General features: G+C 36.7%; 1 protein-coding gene across 1 annotated transcript; it reads left to right on the top strand.

Annotated features, from left to right (window-relative positions):
• Positions 1-8,792: 8,792 nt before the first annotated feature.
• LOC130966996 (uncharacterized) lies at positions 8,793-9,758 on the top strand. The gene is made up of 2 exons (XM_057891819.1): positions 8,793-9,168; positions 9,223-9,758. The coding sequence occupies exons 1-2, from the start codon at positions 8,793-8,795 to the stop codon at positions 9,756-9,758; spliced, it is 912 nt and encodes a 303-aa protein (XP_057747802.1).
• The last annotated feature ends 6,515 nt before the right edge of the window (positions 9,759-16,273 follow it).

Raw genomic sequence — 16,273 nt, 5'->3', positions numbered from 1 at the left:
TCGTGTAATTCATCCTGTTATATTCTATTTTATTTTTCTATTTTTTATCGATTCAAACATAATTTATATATACTTTTACATGTAAATATACAATTAAGAGTTTATGGTCACTAGTAACCATTCTCTCTATCTTTTCTATGTTTTACATAATTGGATTAAGTTATAAACACTTTTGCATTTTACAAGAACTGTGTTGATGAAAAAGTGAGAGATGTTGCTTTGCCTTACCAATTGTCCTTGTTTTTGAATTGTAGGCAGTGCTTTCATAGCAACGCTAAGGTAATTGACTTCATTAAGGTATTTCTGTCCCTAAATTTGATCTTCAATAAATCGATTGCTAGGGATTTATTTAAAACAATGAAGCGGGTTTAGGATTATTAATTACAAGGGATTTTTTTGTAAAATTTATTTGGTACTATGTTGTTTGTTACAAAGTTCGGAGCCTTGCTATGTAGTTGGCTATTTCATATGTGATATGTCTTTTAAACTCCTATTAAATCCTTAGCTAAAGTCTCTGAATTGTGATCCCTTTATTTATTCATGTTTTGGTTGATCTATTCAATAAATGAGTATAAAAGTGTCTTGGTACTTTTGCAATGAGAATTACTTCATGATGTGAAAGTTACTGCAATAAGCATTTAGCGCATGTGTATTTAGTATGTAATAATACTGGTTTCTGTATTTTACTAATTTTTTATTTGTTAATGAAATTTATCTAAAAGTAATAATACTGATTTCAATTTCTCTATCATTCCTTTCATCTACAAGAATTGAATACACGAGTTCAAACATTCAGGCTTCTATTTTGTTTAGATTCATTAATAAATAATTAAAGACAATGACTAAGAATAATATATCAATTCTAATAAAACATAGAGTTTAAGTTTGTGATATGATTTATAGTTTCTTTTGTACAACTCTTAAGTCTTTTAGCCGTTGAGTATGGGAGGGGTGGATCTAACTTGATTTGTGCCTTGGCTTTTTCAGTGGGAGAGAGTAAAATCAACCATTTCTCCGTTTGAACTGCAGCTATAGAAAATATTATTGAGAGTTAGTAGGCTGCGTATACATAGTAGTTGGTGACACTCAAACGAGGATCATTTAATAAAGGAAAAACTTTAATTATGGCCATTAAAATCTACCATACCATCATGTTGAAAAAGTTATTTACTGCCTCCGCCTTTGTCACGTTATTTTAAATTTAAGACTTGGTGTATGAAACAAATCATGAGAAATTATGCAATTTATTATCTACCGTTCTTTAGGAAACCATACCTTTTGATACAATATAATGGTTTTAAAAGCTTTTGACTACAATAATATTCTGTTTCTGAATTAGTGTTGTTTAACTTGCGATTAAGTGGGTTTGTAGTAAGATGTATTAGCAAATTTAGAGCAAAGAGGTTTATGCCCAAATTAGGGGAGCAATGAGGACAATATATTTAAAGGTTACTTAAATAGAATTCTTCAACTAAATTCTATGTTTTTGTAGCTTTTATCGAGCAAAATTCGTCAATTACTTTTACTTTTCTTCTTATTTTGTCTAGAAATTATTTTCTAAAATGTTGAATGTTTTCTTTTTGCATTCCTTAAATGGAGTGTAGTTCTTTCTCAAGTCACAAATACTGAAAAAAAATTTTCATACCCTAAGTTGTTTAAGCTGTGATGTTGATGGTTTGATGAATCAGAAGGGACTAAGAGAGAGAGAAAAATAAGTTCTTCTCATTGTTGATGAGAATGAAAAATTTTCTTAAAAAATATTTGTTGAGTTATTACCTTTTATATACTATGTACTCTTTATGTACTCTCACTAAAAAAATAATTACAATAGTAAACCTATTATTGATAAGAGGCTTGCTACACATACAAGCCTTTTTGACTTACAAGTCTTACAAGTTGACATAAGCCCAACAATACGCAAGTTATTCAACCACTTCCTGTTTTCAAAACGCGCTACTCACCATGCATTATGAATGACTCTTCTTCTTCTTCCTCCATGAAAACAAGTTTCTTGCCAAATTTGTTCGATCTTCTTCGTGCGTTCTCTCTTTGCCTTTTCATTCGTTGTTTTACCTGCGTTTATCACCAGTATTCTTGCTTCGTTTTTTTTTTCGATTTTCATGGTTTTTGAAATCAAGCTTTGAAATTGTTTTGAAGATAATGGAACTTCAGAAAAACTATTACAGAAGTACACCCAAACAATTATAGAAAAACACCCAAACGGTTACAGAAATTCACCCAAAGGATTACAAAAATACACCCAAAGGATTTAAGAAATACACCCAAAATTCGTTGAAGTACACCTTATGCATAATTCAGAACTCTTTCTCTTTCTCCTCCTCATCTTCTACTGCTTCTTCTTCTTCAAAAATGATTTCAAAGCTTGATGTCAAAAAATAATGAAAATCGAGAATAACGAAGAAAGAAAATAGAGAAAAGCACGTAAATGAAGAAGGAGAAAGAGAAGGCAAGAAACGAAAGAAAAGAAGAAGAAAAAGAGGAAGAGGAAGAAGAACGTGCAGCAAGAAGAAGAAGAACGTGTAGTGAAAAACGTACAGTAACGGTTCGAAGCACATTAATATAAATGACTTGTAAAGACTTGTATAAAAAAACGCTTATATGTGGAGAATTATCCTATTGATAAAGAAATAATTTAGGTAATACCCTCCTGCAAGTTAAAATTGTAAATCTAACAATCCTAGCTTGGAAATATTAGCAAGAAAAGGATCCGGTGGTAGAGCTTTGGTGGAACGAACTGACATAAGATGAATGAGACCAGACAAATGCTTTTCATGAACAATGTGGCAGTTCACTTTAATGTGTTTGGTTCTTTCATGAAAGATTGAATTATTGGCAACGTGAATGGCTGACTGGTTGTCACAAAATAGAGTGATAGATTTTTGAAGCAACAAACCAATAAAATCCATTAAGAAAGATAACCAACTAGCTTCACAAGTGGCAACAGCAAGAGACCTATATTCAGCTTCTGCAGAGGACTTGGAAACTGTGGTTTACTTCTTACTCTTCCAGCTAATGAGAGAGTTCCAAGCATGAAGCAATAACTGTAAACGGAGCGACGAGTATCGGCACAAGTATCTCAATTAGCGTTGACAAATCTAGTGAGATGCAGGATACAATCCGTTGTCATCTCCGGCGTTGCCATCAACAACCGAACGGATCCACACCACACCATTCTTTGTAGCTCAAAAACGAGTTATTCTTGATTTCATCAACACCTGTCTCGCAGCTCCAGAAAACTCTGCTATTCCGTTCCAGCCAGATATTCCAGATTACTGCAAAAAATCATATCAGCCACTTATTTTTCAGCGAGTTACGACCAAGCGCTTCAATCCAGCTCTAAAATAGCTCTTTGACCGTTCTTGAAACAACCCAAGCTCTATCAGCCCTCGTCAGCGAAGCACACCACACCTGTCATGTAAACTTACAGCCAAGAAACAGATGATGCACAAATTCTATTTCTTGTTTGCACATAACACACATATTATCACCATAATTTATAATTCCTAGTCTATTGAGTCTCTCTTTCGTGCTGACTTTGCCTACTAAGACAAACCAAGCAAACAATTTAACTCTTGGAGGAACCAATCCTCTTCATATGGTACTGGTGAAACTGTAGCTTGTGATGTCCTCCGAGATAGTCTCTTTCTGTACCACCTGCACAAAAAAGTTAGTAGAAAAAATACCTATTCTGTCAAATTTTCATATAAATGTATCCTCTCTATCGAATGATAGTCTAGCCAGCCGTAGCCGCTCATGAAGTTGATTGAGCAGCTCTAGCTCCCATTGGAATAAATCTCTCCTCCATTGAAAGTTCCATACCCACTCTAGCCCATCCCAGAACCCACAATCCCCTATGACAGATCCTTGTTGATTTGACACAGAGAAAAGTCTCAAAAAACTATCTTTCAAAGAGCCACTTTGTAACCAATCGTCCTCCCAAAATTGAATACGTCTGCCATTTTCCACTTCTATAGATAGACCACTGATCATCATATCTCTTACCTGTTGCTCTTTAACATTAAGCTGGCAAATGTCTTTCCAAGGGCCACCTCTTGACGGTAATGGCTGTTTTGACAACATCAAAGTTGGTCCAAATGGTTACAAGAACATACAATCTTCTTTCACAGCGGGCAATCTTCCTTCGAAAAGTGCCATCACCACTTGAATAGAAGCGATGCGTTTCTAATTAAAGCATCTCCCACACCTAAACCACCTAACTTTTTCGGAGCTTGCACCATATCCCATCTCACTAGTGGTATACCGTTGTTTCCATCTTCTTTACTCCAAAAAAACCTTCTCTGTAGCCCAATATTAATATTAATACTAGGATTAGTATTATTTTCTCTTTTTTTATGTTAATTATTCTATGAAATTTTGATTATTATTTAAAATTATAACTTATCTGTAATTTCTAAATGCGATCATCCTACCAATTTTAATTATTATCACAATATCATGTGCTCCATAAACTAGAGCAATTTACATAAATAAAATGAATGAAAGAAACTATTACGCAAATACAACATTCTGAAAAACCAGACGGAAATGCAACAAATCCAATTATATGTAATTCACAAAACCCTAACGCGGAATCTAGATACACGTAATCTGCTACACCCTGTCGCGGATTACGTTGAGAAGCTAAAAACTAATAAACCGTTACACTCTGTAGCGATTTATGAACAGATGGGCCCGAAGCCTATTCCACTACACCCTCTAGCGGTTTATGAAGAGAGTGGAAGCTTTGGAATATATTCATGAATACCAGTATAATAGTAACAACCCGTGATGCAAAATGTACGAAGTTATAAAAATATACTTGTCATAAGCAATAAGTCGTACAAATATAATAGCCACCAGGCATTAACACTAACACAGAGTAATTACTACATAAGTCATACAAATGTAATAGTCACAAGTCATTAACACTAACAGGAAATAAAAATCACATAAGTCATACAAATAGGTCGGAACTAACACTAACACACCCAAGGCACTAACACTAACACCCAAAAAACGTAAATCGCTACATGAGAAAATAAAATTCAAAAACTAAAAGCATAAACACTACAAGTCCTACAAACTACCAACAATGATGGAGCCTCTCTGGGGGCAAGATCTACGCGTGTGCCCAGCCTGTCTGCAGAGCCCGCATCGCTTCGGTCGATTAGGGTCGGCCTTATCCATGTTGTTCCGGATTTTGCTGGAACCTCGATCGCCCATCACGACAACATCTCAAGCTAGGATCCGGAATAACGGTCGGACCATCATAAAGTGGCTAAAGTCCCTCTGGTATTGGCGGCACAAAACCCATCTGGTACACCCTGAACACCTTCTGCATGGTTAGACTTCGTCGACATAGATAGACCAGTCAAGCCATGACTGGGCATAACATGCAATCGCATAACAACATGGATAATGGAGAGCCTGAAAGTATCCACAGTCACATGTATGATCCTGAAGAGAAACTCGGCACGTCCCAAGTGAAAAGGTCCCGGTTGGTGTCGTCTCGGCAACGGTGTACTCAGACTGGTGTCTATCGAATAGGGTGACAGTGAAGCACTTGGAGTCTCTCAAGTTGCGCTCCATCACCCTCATAAAAGACTGGCAAAACTTGGCACCGCTGGCCAACTGAGCCTCTGTCGTCTGACCACGAATCACAAACAACTCCGTTAGCCGACCATATGTGGACTTTACCAGGGAAGTAACCGGAAGATTTCGTGTACCCTTCAGAACAGAATTAACACACTCAGATATATTGGTCGTCATGTGACCGAATCGTCTGCCACCATCCTGGTGCTGAGTCCACTTATCGTATTCTATTCTGTTCGCCTAATCACACATTACCAAATTCTTAGTCCACATTATATCAAACCAATAGTGAAACTCTGCCTCAATCTTTGCATAAGCAGCGTTCACAAGCAAACGCTTTGCATCCATGCCCTTGAAACTGAGTGCGAAGTTAGCTGCAACATGCCGAATACAAAATGCTCGATACGCATGAGGGGGTAACCACCCACCATTAAGGTTCTCTAGTGCAGGCTTGATGCCGTTGTGCCTATCCGAGATGACCAGTATCCCCTGTTGCGGAGTCACATGTTGGCGCAGGTTGGTCAGGAAGAAAGACCACGACTCGGCATTTTCCCCCTCCACGAGAGTGAAAGCAATAAGAAAGATGTTGGAGTTTCCATCTTGGCCAATGGCTAGGAGCAAAATCCCACCATACTTGCCATACAGATGAGTACTGTCTATGCTGACCAATGGCTTGCAATGTCGGGAAGCTTCAACACAAGGAGGAAACGTCTAGAAAAGACGGTGAAAGTACACGCTTGAGGAGTCAACATCATCACCGACTCGAATTGGAGACATCTTCAACAAGGCAACGGTCTCCCTCCATAGTAGACTGCACACCAAGGATCCAACGAGGTAGCTCAGCATGGGACTCTTCCCAGTCCTTGTATATCTGTGCTATTGCCTTCTATTTTGCCAACCACGTCTTCCTGTAAGTTGGCCTAAACACGTACATTGTTTTCGCACAGATCACGTGATAATCAAGATGTCGGTGGTCGCTTGATATCGATGTAGCCAAGCATGTGTGTGGTCTGTTGTACCGTCAAACATCCCATATTCCTTTTCACGCTCGTAGGCTGATGTGAATCATCCACGTGCAACCCTTACCGAACTCCTTGCATCTCCCATGGTACTTAAGATGATCCGACTCCATCACTCTGTACTCAACACCGCGGCGAATGCTGTAATCCTTTACACTAAGAACAACTTCCTCCTTACTGTGGAAAGATTAGCCAACTTGAAACTCAACTACAGAATTTTCCTCGCGCAAACCTTGACCCCAAAAGGTTGGAACTGACTCCGACGGTTGGCCGACGACTTCCAGGTTCAGGGTATAAAAATGTGCAGGTTGCTCATGTGTGCTGGCACTTGACGGTGGTTGACATGTTGCTGGGTTTGTCGGAATTTCATCATCGTTGTCCCCTCCAATGTCAGCAAGCTCTTCATCCAAATCATCCTCTAGCATCGCATTTTCAACCCGATCCGGTTCACCCTTACGTCCAACATCTGGAGATGGATGGGCTGAGGTGAATACCCCAAATGGACCAGTTATATACTCCAACAAACATCAGCTGCAACGACGGGCATCGAGGTAGAGGCACCCCCATCGTAGTGGACTAAGGATTTGGCACAGATGCCCCATAACTATCGATGTCACATTCCAACTTCGCAAACAATTCATGTATCCTCACTTCCGGAAAACTTCGGTGACAATGAAACAACACCTGCATATTTTCATCTGATCGTAACACAAATGTTTCATATTGCACGTCGGTTGACACAATCGCAATAGGAATCTTGTAGAACAGCTTCTTCACCCACTTTGTGCCACACACGCCCAACTTCTGCAATATACCGGTCTTCAGATCCAACAGTGTATCTGATGACCTGATGAAAACACTCATTGGTTCTCTATCGGTAAACTGCATACCGTGCCTCTTACTCTTTTTTATTTTTCTAGAAGAGTGCACTAACATAAAAAAGCTCTCCTCACTTTCCATTCCTCAAGTTATGAATGAATGAAAATGACACTCTACACAACTTGCTGGGTATATATAGGCATCTTCAAAGCTTCCACTCTCTTCATAATCCGCTAGAGGGTGTAGCAGAATAGGTTTCGGGCCTATCTGTTCATAAACCGCTACAGGGTGTAGCGGTTTATGAGTTTTTAGCTTCTCAACGTAATCCTCGACAAAGTTACGTGTATCCAGATTCCGTATTAATTTGTCGCAAATTACATATAATTAGGTTTGTTCCATTTGCGTATGATTTTTCAGAATGTTGTACTTACGTCACAGTTTCTTTCATTCATTTTATTTATGTAAATTGCCCCATAAACTATAATGCTTTTTTTTTTAATTTTCTACGAGTAAATATCCCATATCAGTTCATAAATAATTTATAATTGAATTTAGTCATCAATAAATTTTAATCATCAAATCAATTTTTAAAATTTTTATTTCGTTAGATAGATAAATTCTCGCATTAAATTATTTGTCTATATAAAAAAATTGATATGAAAATTAAAATATTCTTAAAAACTATTATGTTTTTTATTAAATAATAATAATTCATTTGTCTAATTTTTTACATAAATTTAACGTAGAAATTAATATATCTAACAAAATAAAATATTAAAAGCTGATTTAATAATTAAAAGTTATTAACAATTAATTTGTCTAACTAAACTTTTTGGAGATTGATTTAGAAAATTATATTACTCATGTAATTATATTCTTCCTTCATATTTAGAATTCCAAGAAACAACTTAGTATCTTCAACCAATAATGGTAAATTACTTAGACTAATTGATAATAAGACTATAGTGTGTGTTTTGAAATTGAAATTTTAATCATCACATAAATCCGGGCAATTTACGTTTTTAAATTGTTTCAACCTCAAATTTACGCAAATGCATTGTTTCAAAAATGGTTACGCAATTACGTTGTTTCACTATATTATATAAACCGCTACTGGCAGTAGCGGTTTATAGATGCACAGAAACCGCTAGAGCCAGCAGCGGATTCTGTTGATTTTTGGTTCTTCATAAACCGCTGCTGCCAGCAGCGGTTTATGTTTGTTGAAATGCGTGCGTAAACCGCTGGTGGCCATAGCGGTTTACGTGTATTCTGTGTCATTTGGTTCCCTATATAAACCATGGAGGGGCCAAATGCATTGTTATAGTAGAGTGTTATTCACAAATGGATGGGGAGGATAATTTTGTGGCTCTGGTCCATTGCTCTGGAAAAATTCAAAAGAGCAAACGCCACGGTGTGAAATTCACAGATAGAGAACCAGTTAGTATTTTTATTCGATCTTCAAGTACATTGGCAGAGATTAAGCTCAACATACTACAGAAGCTCGGTACCTGTGGTACGAAGCAGGTTAAAAAGTTGTTTTACAAGATTTTCATTACTGTTGTGTCAACCGGCGTGCGGTTTGAGACCTTTGTGATTGGGTCGGATGTAGACCTGCAGGTCTTGTTTCACTGCAGGCGTAGTTTTCCGGAGGTGAGGATACCTGAGATGTTTGCGAAGTTGGAAGATCGTGTGGATAGCTCTGGGGCATCAGCACCGGGTCCTTAGTCGACCACACGGGGCGGTGCATCGACATCACTGCCTGTGGTAGCAGCGGTAGTTCTACCTCCCGAGGCAGAACGTGCTGAGGTTGAGTTTGAGGTTGGACCGGATCGAGTTGAGAATACGCTTTGTGATGATGATTCCGATGAGGAGCCGCTCGATATTGGTGGGGACAGTGAAGATGATATACCAATAGGTGCAGCCCATGGAGGTTCTGGTTCTGCAACACAAGAGTACCCTCCGCACCTGTCGTCTTTGAACTTGGAAGCCATCGGTCGACACCAGAATGTTGAGGCAACATTCGATGGACAAGGTATGCATGATGGGACAGGTTTGACTGAATTTCAGATTGGCCAATCGTTCCAGAGTAAGGAGGAAGCTGTGCTGAGCGTGAAAGATTACAGCATTCGGCGTGGAGTTGAGTACAGGGTTATGGAGTCAGACAGTCTAAAATACCAAGGGAGATGCAAGGAGTTCGGTAACGGATGCACGTGGTTGATCCGGATAGTCATGCGAAAAAGGAAGAGCACATGGGAAGTTAGGAGGTACAATGGACCACACACGTGTATGGCTCAGCGGTTTATATAGTGATGCATACTTAACGTAAACCACTATAGTCTCTAGCGGTTTACGCACACATCCCCACGCACATAAACCGCTGCTGGCAGCAGCGGTTTATGACCAATTTTTATAAACCATAAACCGCGATGGGCTGCCGCGGTTTCTATGATGCATTTTTTGAGCAGAATCCGCTGCTGGCTCTAGCGGTTTCTGTGCATCTATAAACCGCTACTGCCAGTAGCGGTTTATATAATATAGTGAAACAACGTAATTGCGTAACCATTTTTGAAACAATGCATTTGCGTAAATTTGGGGTTGAAACAATTTAAAAACGTAAATTGCCCCATAAATCCCATAGATTATGGTTTATGAACATCTAACCAAGCAATATATAAAAATTCTAATGATTATTAAACTACACTGACATGTAAATTATATTTGTTCATACTATATTCCCATTTCAATTACAAAAATATTTGATAACAAAAAAATAGTTAAAAATAATCATAATTTTTTATTTAATATTTATTAATATTATAATAATTATAATTAATAAATATTAAATAATTTTTTTATCTCTTTAGTATTATTAATATATCTTTTATTTGACATTTTTAAATTGAATTGCTTTCTATAATGAATTATTCTGTTTTAGCATTTTGTATTAAAATTTATTGATTCAATTTTAATTGTAATTTTTATGCAGTTTTTATTAAGAAGAAAAGAATGAATTCGATTAAAGATGAGTATAAAAAAGATAAATTAAAAAGAATATCAATATTGTTGCTAAAAAAGGATAACAAAAAAGTACCATAGGTAATAATTCTTAAATCGATGAAAGAAATATAAAAAATTAAACAAAAATGAAAAATATTAGCTTATATTGTTATATTTTGTATTCAAAGTAAAAAAATTAAAATCTTTAAGATTGTACTCTGAATAACACAACAAATATTGTATTTAATCTTTTTTCAAATTTAAATTAACATATTATTTTTTTAGAATTAATCCACATACAAACCTTTTCAATATATAAGTCATACAAGTCTTAAAAATTCTTAATATCTAAGACGCGTCTCTTATGGCACGTATGTTTCACGCGCCTCCTTAACAGATTTTTCAATCAATTAACGCGCGAATATATAACTTTCTTTTTCGAAAAGATTTTGTTTCCTTTTTTAAATTCCTTCTACGTTTTCTTGTCTTCTTTCTTCGATCTCTTTCATACGTTTCTCTCTCCCTTCTCCTTCTCCGTTTACGTAAGTTTTTCTCTCTGTTCTCTTTCTTCGTTTTTCTCGTTTTCTATTGTTTCTAAAATTAAGCTTTGAAATTGTTTTGAAAATAATGGATGATTCAACTTCAGATTATCAGCTGAACCAGAGCGAAATAGATGTTGAGTTTAAATCAAATGAAATTTCTGAGGTGTGGTTTAATTCCAGTTAATAATTGAATCTGAATTTGAATCCAATTAGTAGTTTATGATTGTGTAGCTAAATAATGTGGGAACATTATCTGTAAAATTTGCTGTTTATTATTCCTTGTTTAAATTGAATCTAATGTACTAGTTCTGATGAATTTTTTGCATTTTATATCAGGGATATAAATCAAGAATATTTGGGTGTATTTCAGGAAATTTTGGGTGTATTTATAGTTTATAACTTTTCATCTCACTGAGGGTGAATTGTCTTATTGTTTTAGTTTCTGTTTATTGATGATTCATGACTCTAATTTTTGATATTTTTTATGATGGTTTTATAGTTGTATTTGTATTCTATAGTTTATATATGCTTGTTTTAATATTGTGTATTTTGGATGTATTTTGCAACATATCTGTGGTGTTGATGAGCAGTTTGTATCCAAGGTTGAGATGACTTTTAACACCCTTGAAGATACTGCAAAATTCTACAAGGATTATGCGAAGGCTGTAGGTTTTTCTACAAGAGTTCGGAGTACAAATAAAAAGAAAAACGAAATTAAGAATCAATTGATTACATGTAGCAGAGAGGGAAAATGGAAATTGAAAATATCTCCGACCGAGAAGACAAATCCCTCAGCTAGATTTGAAGTAGGGAAATCAAAATTTTTTTTATTGTTTTGAATCCAATCAAGTGGTTGAGATGTGGTTCAATTCAGAAGAAAAAATGTAACATTAGAGGAAATATTTTTCTGTATTTGTAGCAAATTTGGGTGTAACGCGAAGATATTTGGGTGTAAGATAAAGATATTTAGGTTTATTTATAAGAATTTTAGGTGTAATTTTATTCTGATAAGTTCTGCATAATTTAAACTTCTTCCTCTTCCTGCTTCCTCCTCATCTTCTGCTTCTTTTTTTTATCATCATCACTATCTTCTTTTTCTTTTTTCTTTATTTATCTTTTCATTTTTGTTTTACCTTCTCAAATTTCTTCTTATTTTACTCTCTTAATAAGAATAAAAACAAAAAAATCAAACAAAGAAGAAGAAGAAACATATAATGCTGCAAAATTACTTGAAAGAGGATGAACTTACATTCATTTAACTAAAAGAAAGAAAGAAATAAGAAAAAGAAGAAGAAGAAAAAACGCAGCATTAGAGAAAATATTTTTATGTACAAAAATGTTATTTGTACACTAAAATCAGCCACCAATGTATTTGTATATAAATACATGTGTGCTTTAATTTATTTTTAATGTATATTTATATTTCAGTATATATTTTATACTGGTAGTTAATTTTGGTGGCTGATTTTAGTGTACACGGAGCATAACTCATTTCTGTATTTGCAGAAAATTTGGGTGTAAAATGAAGATATTTGGGTGTGTTTTTATTCTGATAAATTCTACATCATTAAGAACTCTTCCTCTTCCTCCTCATCATCTTCCGCTGCTTCTTTTTTTTTTCATCATCATCACCATCTTCTTCTTCTCTTTTTCTTATTCATCTTTTATCTTTTGTTTTACCTTCTCAAATTTTTTCTTGTTTTACTCTCTTAACAAGAATAAAAACAAAAAAAAATAAAAAAGAAGAAGAAGAAGAAGAAACACGTAATGCTGCAAAATTACTTAAAAGAGGATAAACTTACATTCATTTAACCAAAATAAAGAAAAAATAAGGAAAAGAAAAAGAAGAAAAAAAATATAGCATTACAGAAAAATATTTTCTGTACACTAAAATCAGCCACTAAAATTAGCCACCAATGTATTTGTGTATAAATATATGTGTGCTTTAATTTATTTTCAATAGATTATTTGTATTTTAGTATGTATTTTATACTGGTGACTGACTTTGGTGGTTGATTTTAGTGTAAACGTAACATAACTCATTTCTGTATTTGCAGCAAATTTGGGTGTAAAACGAATATATTTAGGTGTAAAACAAAAATATTTGGATGTATTTTTATTCCGATAAGTTTTGCATAATTTAGAATTATTCATCTTTCTCCTCCTCCTCATTTTTTGCTGTTCTTTATCTTCTTATTTCATATTCTCATATTTTTTTTTTAGGAAAAACAAATAAAGAATAAAAAAATGCATAATGCTGCAAAATCAAAAGAAGAAGAAGGAGAAACACGATGATGAAAAAGGAGGAGAAACACAAAGAAAAAAGAGAAGAAGAAGGAAGACGAGCGGGAGGAGGAGAAACGCGAAGAAAAAATGACAATTATGGTTTTTGTTAGAAACAAGAGAGATATCTGAGAAAAGTGTGTTGTGTATTATTCAGCTTATGACCCAAGGTATAGTATACAAGAGGTATTTATAGGTGCTAAATGAATCAGAGTAATAAAGGCATAGAATCCTATAATTAATATACAGATATACTACATAAATACAGACGATACTAATTGATCCTAATTGATGCTAATGATCCTCTAACATCCCACCTCAAACTCAAGTGGGAGCTAAGGATACCAACTTGAGTTTGGATAACAAAGTCCGGAAACGAGTCGGGTGATGAGCTTTCGTGAAAATATCAGCAGTCTGATCTAGTGTTCCAACAGCAATGAGACGAATAGCATCAATAAGGATACGTTGCCGAACAAAGTGACAATCAAGCTCAATGTGTTTGGTGCGTTCATGAAAGACATCATTATGGGCGATCTGAATAGCACTGCGGTTATCACAAAAAACATCAGTAGGGGATGACTGAGGAGCACCCAAATCTTCGAGAAGCCAACGAACCGAGACAACTTCAGCAGTGGTGTCAGCGAGGGCACGGTACTCAGCTTCTGTGCTTGAGCGAGCAGTGAACGTTTGCTTCTTAGCACGCTAAGAAATGAGAGCGTCACCAAGAAACAAACAGTAACCAGTAGTAGAACGACGATCAGTGGGATCACCAGCCCAATCAGCATCGGAGTAAGCTTGAAGAGACAAAGAGGAATGGGCAGAAAAATAAAGACCATGAAAGAGAGTGCCTTTGATGTAGTGAGGAATGCGTAGAACTGCCGCATAGTGAGTAGTACGAGGAGCGGACAAGAACTGGCTAAGTACATGAACCGGATAGGCGATGTCTGGTCGGGTGACAGTCAAGTAGACCAGACCGCCAACTAATTGTCGATAGAGAGTCGGATTATCCAAAAGAGTGCCATCCATAGGGGTAAATCGAACATTAGGCTCAAGAGGAATAGACTCAGTGCGACTATCGGTAATCCCAGCACGAGCAAGAAGATCTGAAGCATACTTAGCCTGAGAGAGATAGATGCCATCATCGGTGGAGATGACCTCGAGACCAAGAAAATAGCTGAGAGAACCAAGATCTTTCATCTCAAAGATACGGTGAAGTGAGGCCTTGAGAGCAGAGATACCATCAACATCATCCCCAGTGATTATCATGTCATCAACATACAAAAGTAGAAGAACAACTCCACGTTTGCTTTTACGAATGAAGAGCGCATTCTCATGAGGGCTAGAAGTAAAACCAAGACTGCATATTGTAGTGCTGAACTTGTCAAACCATTCACGAGGAGCTTGCTTAAGTCCATAAAGTGCCTTGCGAAGGAGACAAACCTTATCAGAAGGACAAGGATATCCCGGAGGTGGTTTCATATAGACTGTCTTTTTCAAATCCCCATTAAAAAATGCATTCTTCACATCCATCTAACTGAGAGACCATTTTTTAACCGTGGCAATGGCAAGAAGAGCTCGAACAGACGTAAGGCGAGCGACAGGGGCAAAATTCTCTTCATAATCAATACCATACTCTTGCGTACAACCTTGAGCAACCAAGCGGGCCTTATAACGGTCAATAGAGCCATCAGAGCGAGTCTTGATCTTGTATACCCATCTACTGTCCACAACTTCCTAATCAGAAGGAGGATCAACCAGATCCCAAGTGTGTGCTTTTTCAAGTGCCTGTAATTCTTCTTGCATTGCTTGTTGCCAATTTGGGTTTGAGGAGGCTTATCTGAATGTCTTAGGTTCATGTTGATGAAGAATAGTAGAAAAGCAATGGTAATCAAGAAGATGAGGAGGTGGATTCCTTACCCTAGAAGAACGAGCGGGAGGATGAGGCATGACGGTAGGAGCAGGATCATCGTCCGGTCTGGAATCATCGGGAGATGGAGAAGGCAGAGGAACAGGAGGCTGTGGAGGGTCACTTGAAATAGAACCTGTAGAATCATCACTAGGAAAAAGATCAACATTGGGGTTAGTAAACAAAGGTGACTGAGTAGTAGGAATCGACTCAGGATGAGAACCGAGAAAACATGTGGTGCTTGATGAGCGGATATTTTGTACGCTTTTTGGGGGTAATTTCATGTAGATTTTAGCATGTTTTAATTAGTTTTTAGTTAAATAATATTAGTTTTTAGGCAAAAATCATATTTCTGGACTTTACTATGAGTGTGTGTATTTTTCTGTGATTTCAGGTATTTTCTGGCTGAAATTGAGGGAGTTGAGCAAAAATCTGACTTAGGCTGAAAAAGGACTGCTGATGCTGTTGGATCCTGACCTCCCTGCACTCGAAATGGATTTTCTGGAGCTACAGGAGTCCAATTGACGCGCTCTCAACGGCGTTGGAAAGTAGACATCCAGGGCTTTCCAGCAATATATAATAGTCCATACTTTGCGCAAGGATAGACGACGTAACTTGGCGTTGAACGCCAAGTACATGCTGCTGTCTGGAGTTAAACGCCAGAAAAACGTCATGATCCGGAGTTGAACGCCCAAAACACGTCAAAACCTGGAGTTTGACGCCAAGAAAGGCCTTTACACGTGGAAAGCTTTAGTCTCAGCCCCAGCACACACCAAGTGGGCCCCAGAAGTGGATTTCTGCACCAATTATCTTAGTTTACTCATTTTTCTGTAAACCTAGGTCACTAGTTTACTATTTAAACAACTTTTACAGACTTATCATGTAACTCATGACATTTTCAGATCTGAATTACATACTTTGTGACGGCATGAGTCTCTAAACTCCATTGTTGGGGGTGAGGAGCTCTGCAGCGTCTCGATGATTTAATACAATTCCTTTGTTTTCCATTCAAACACGCTTGTTCTTATCTAAGATGTTTATTCGCGCCTAACTGTGGAGAAGGTGATGATCCGTGACACTCATCACCTTCCTCA

Source organism: Arachis stenosperma, chromosome 3 (genome assembly GCF_014773155.1).
Source record: "Arachis stenosperma cultivar V10309 chromosome 3, arast.V10309.gnm1.PFL2, whole genome shotgun sequence".
NCBI lineage: Eukaryota > Viridiplantae > Streptophyta > Magnoliopsida > Fabales > Fabaceae > Arachis > Arachis stenosperma.
Note: the sequence above shows the minus strand (reverse complement) of the source record. Positions and strands in the feature narration are given on the sequence as shown.

Bases quoted from the DNA above. Each gene is read 5' to 3' on its own strand.
- LOC130966996 (XM_057891819.1), top strand. From the start codon at position 8,793: ATGGATGGGGAGGATAATTTTGTGGCTCTGGTCCATTGCTCTGGAAAA. The intron at 9,169-9,222 runs GTCCTTAGTCGA...CTGTGGTAGCAG, and splicing joins CTCTGGGGCATCAGCACCGG to CGGTAGTTCTACCTCCCGAG.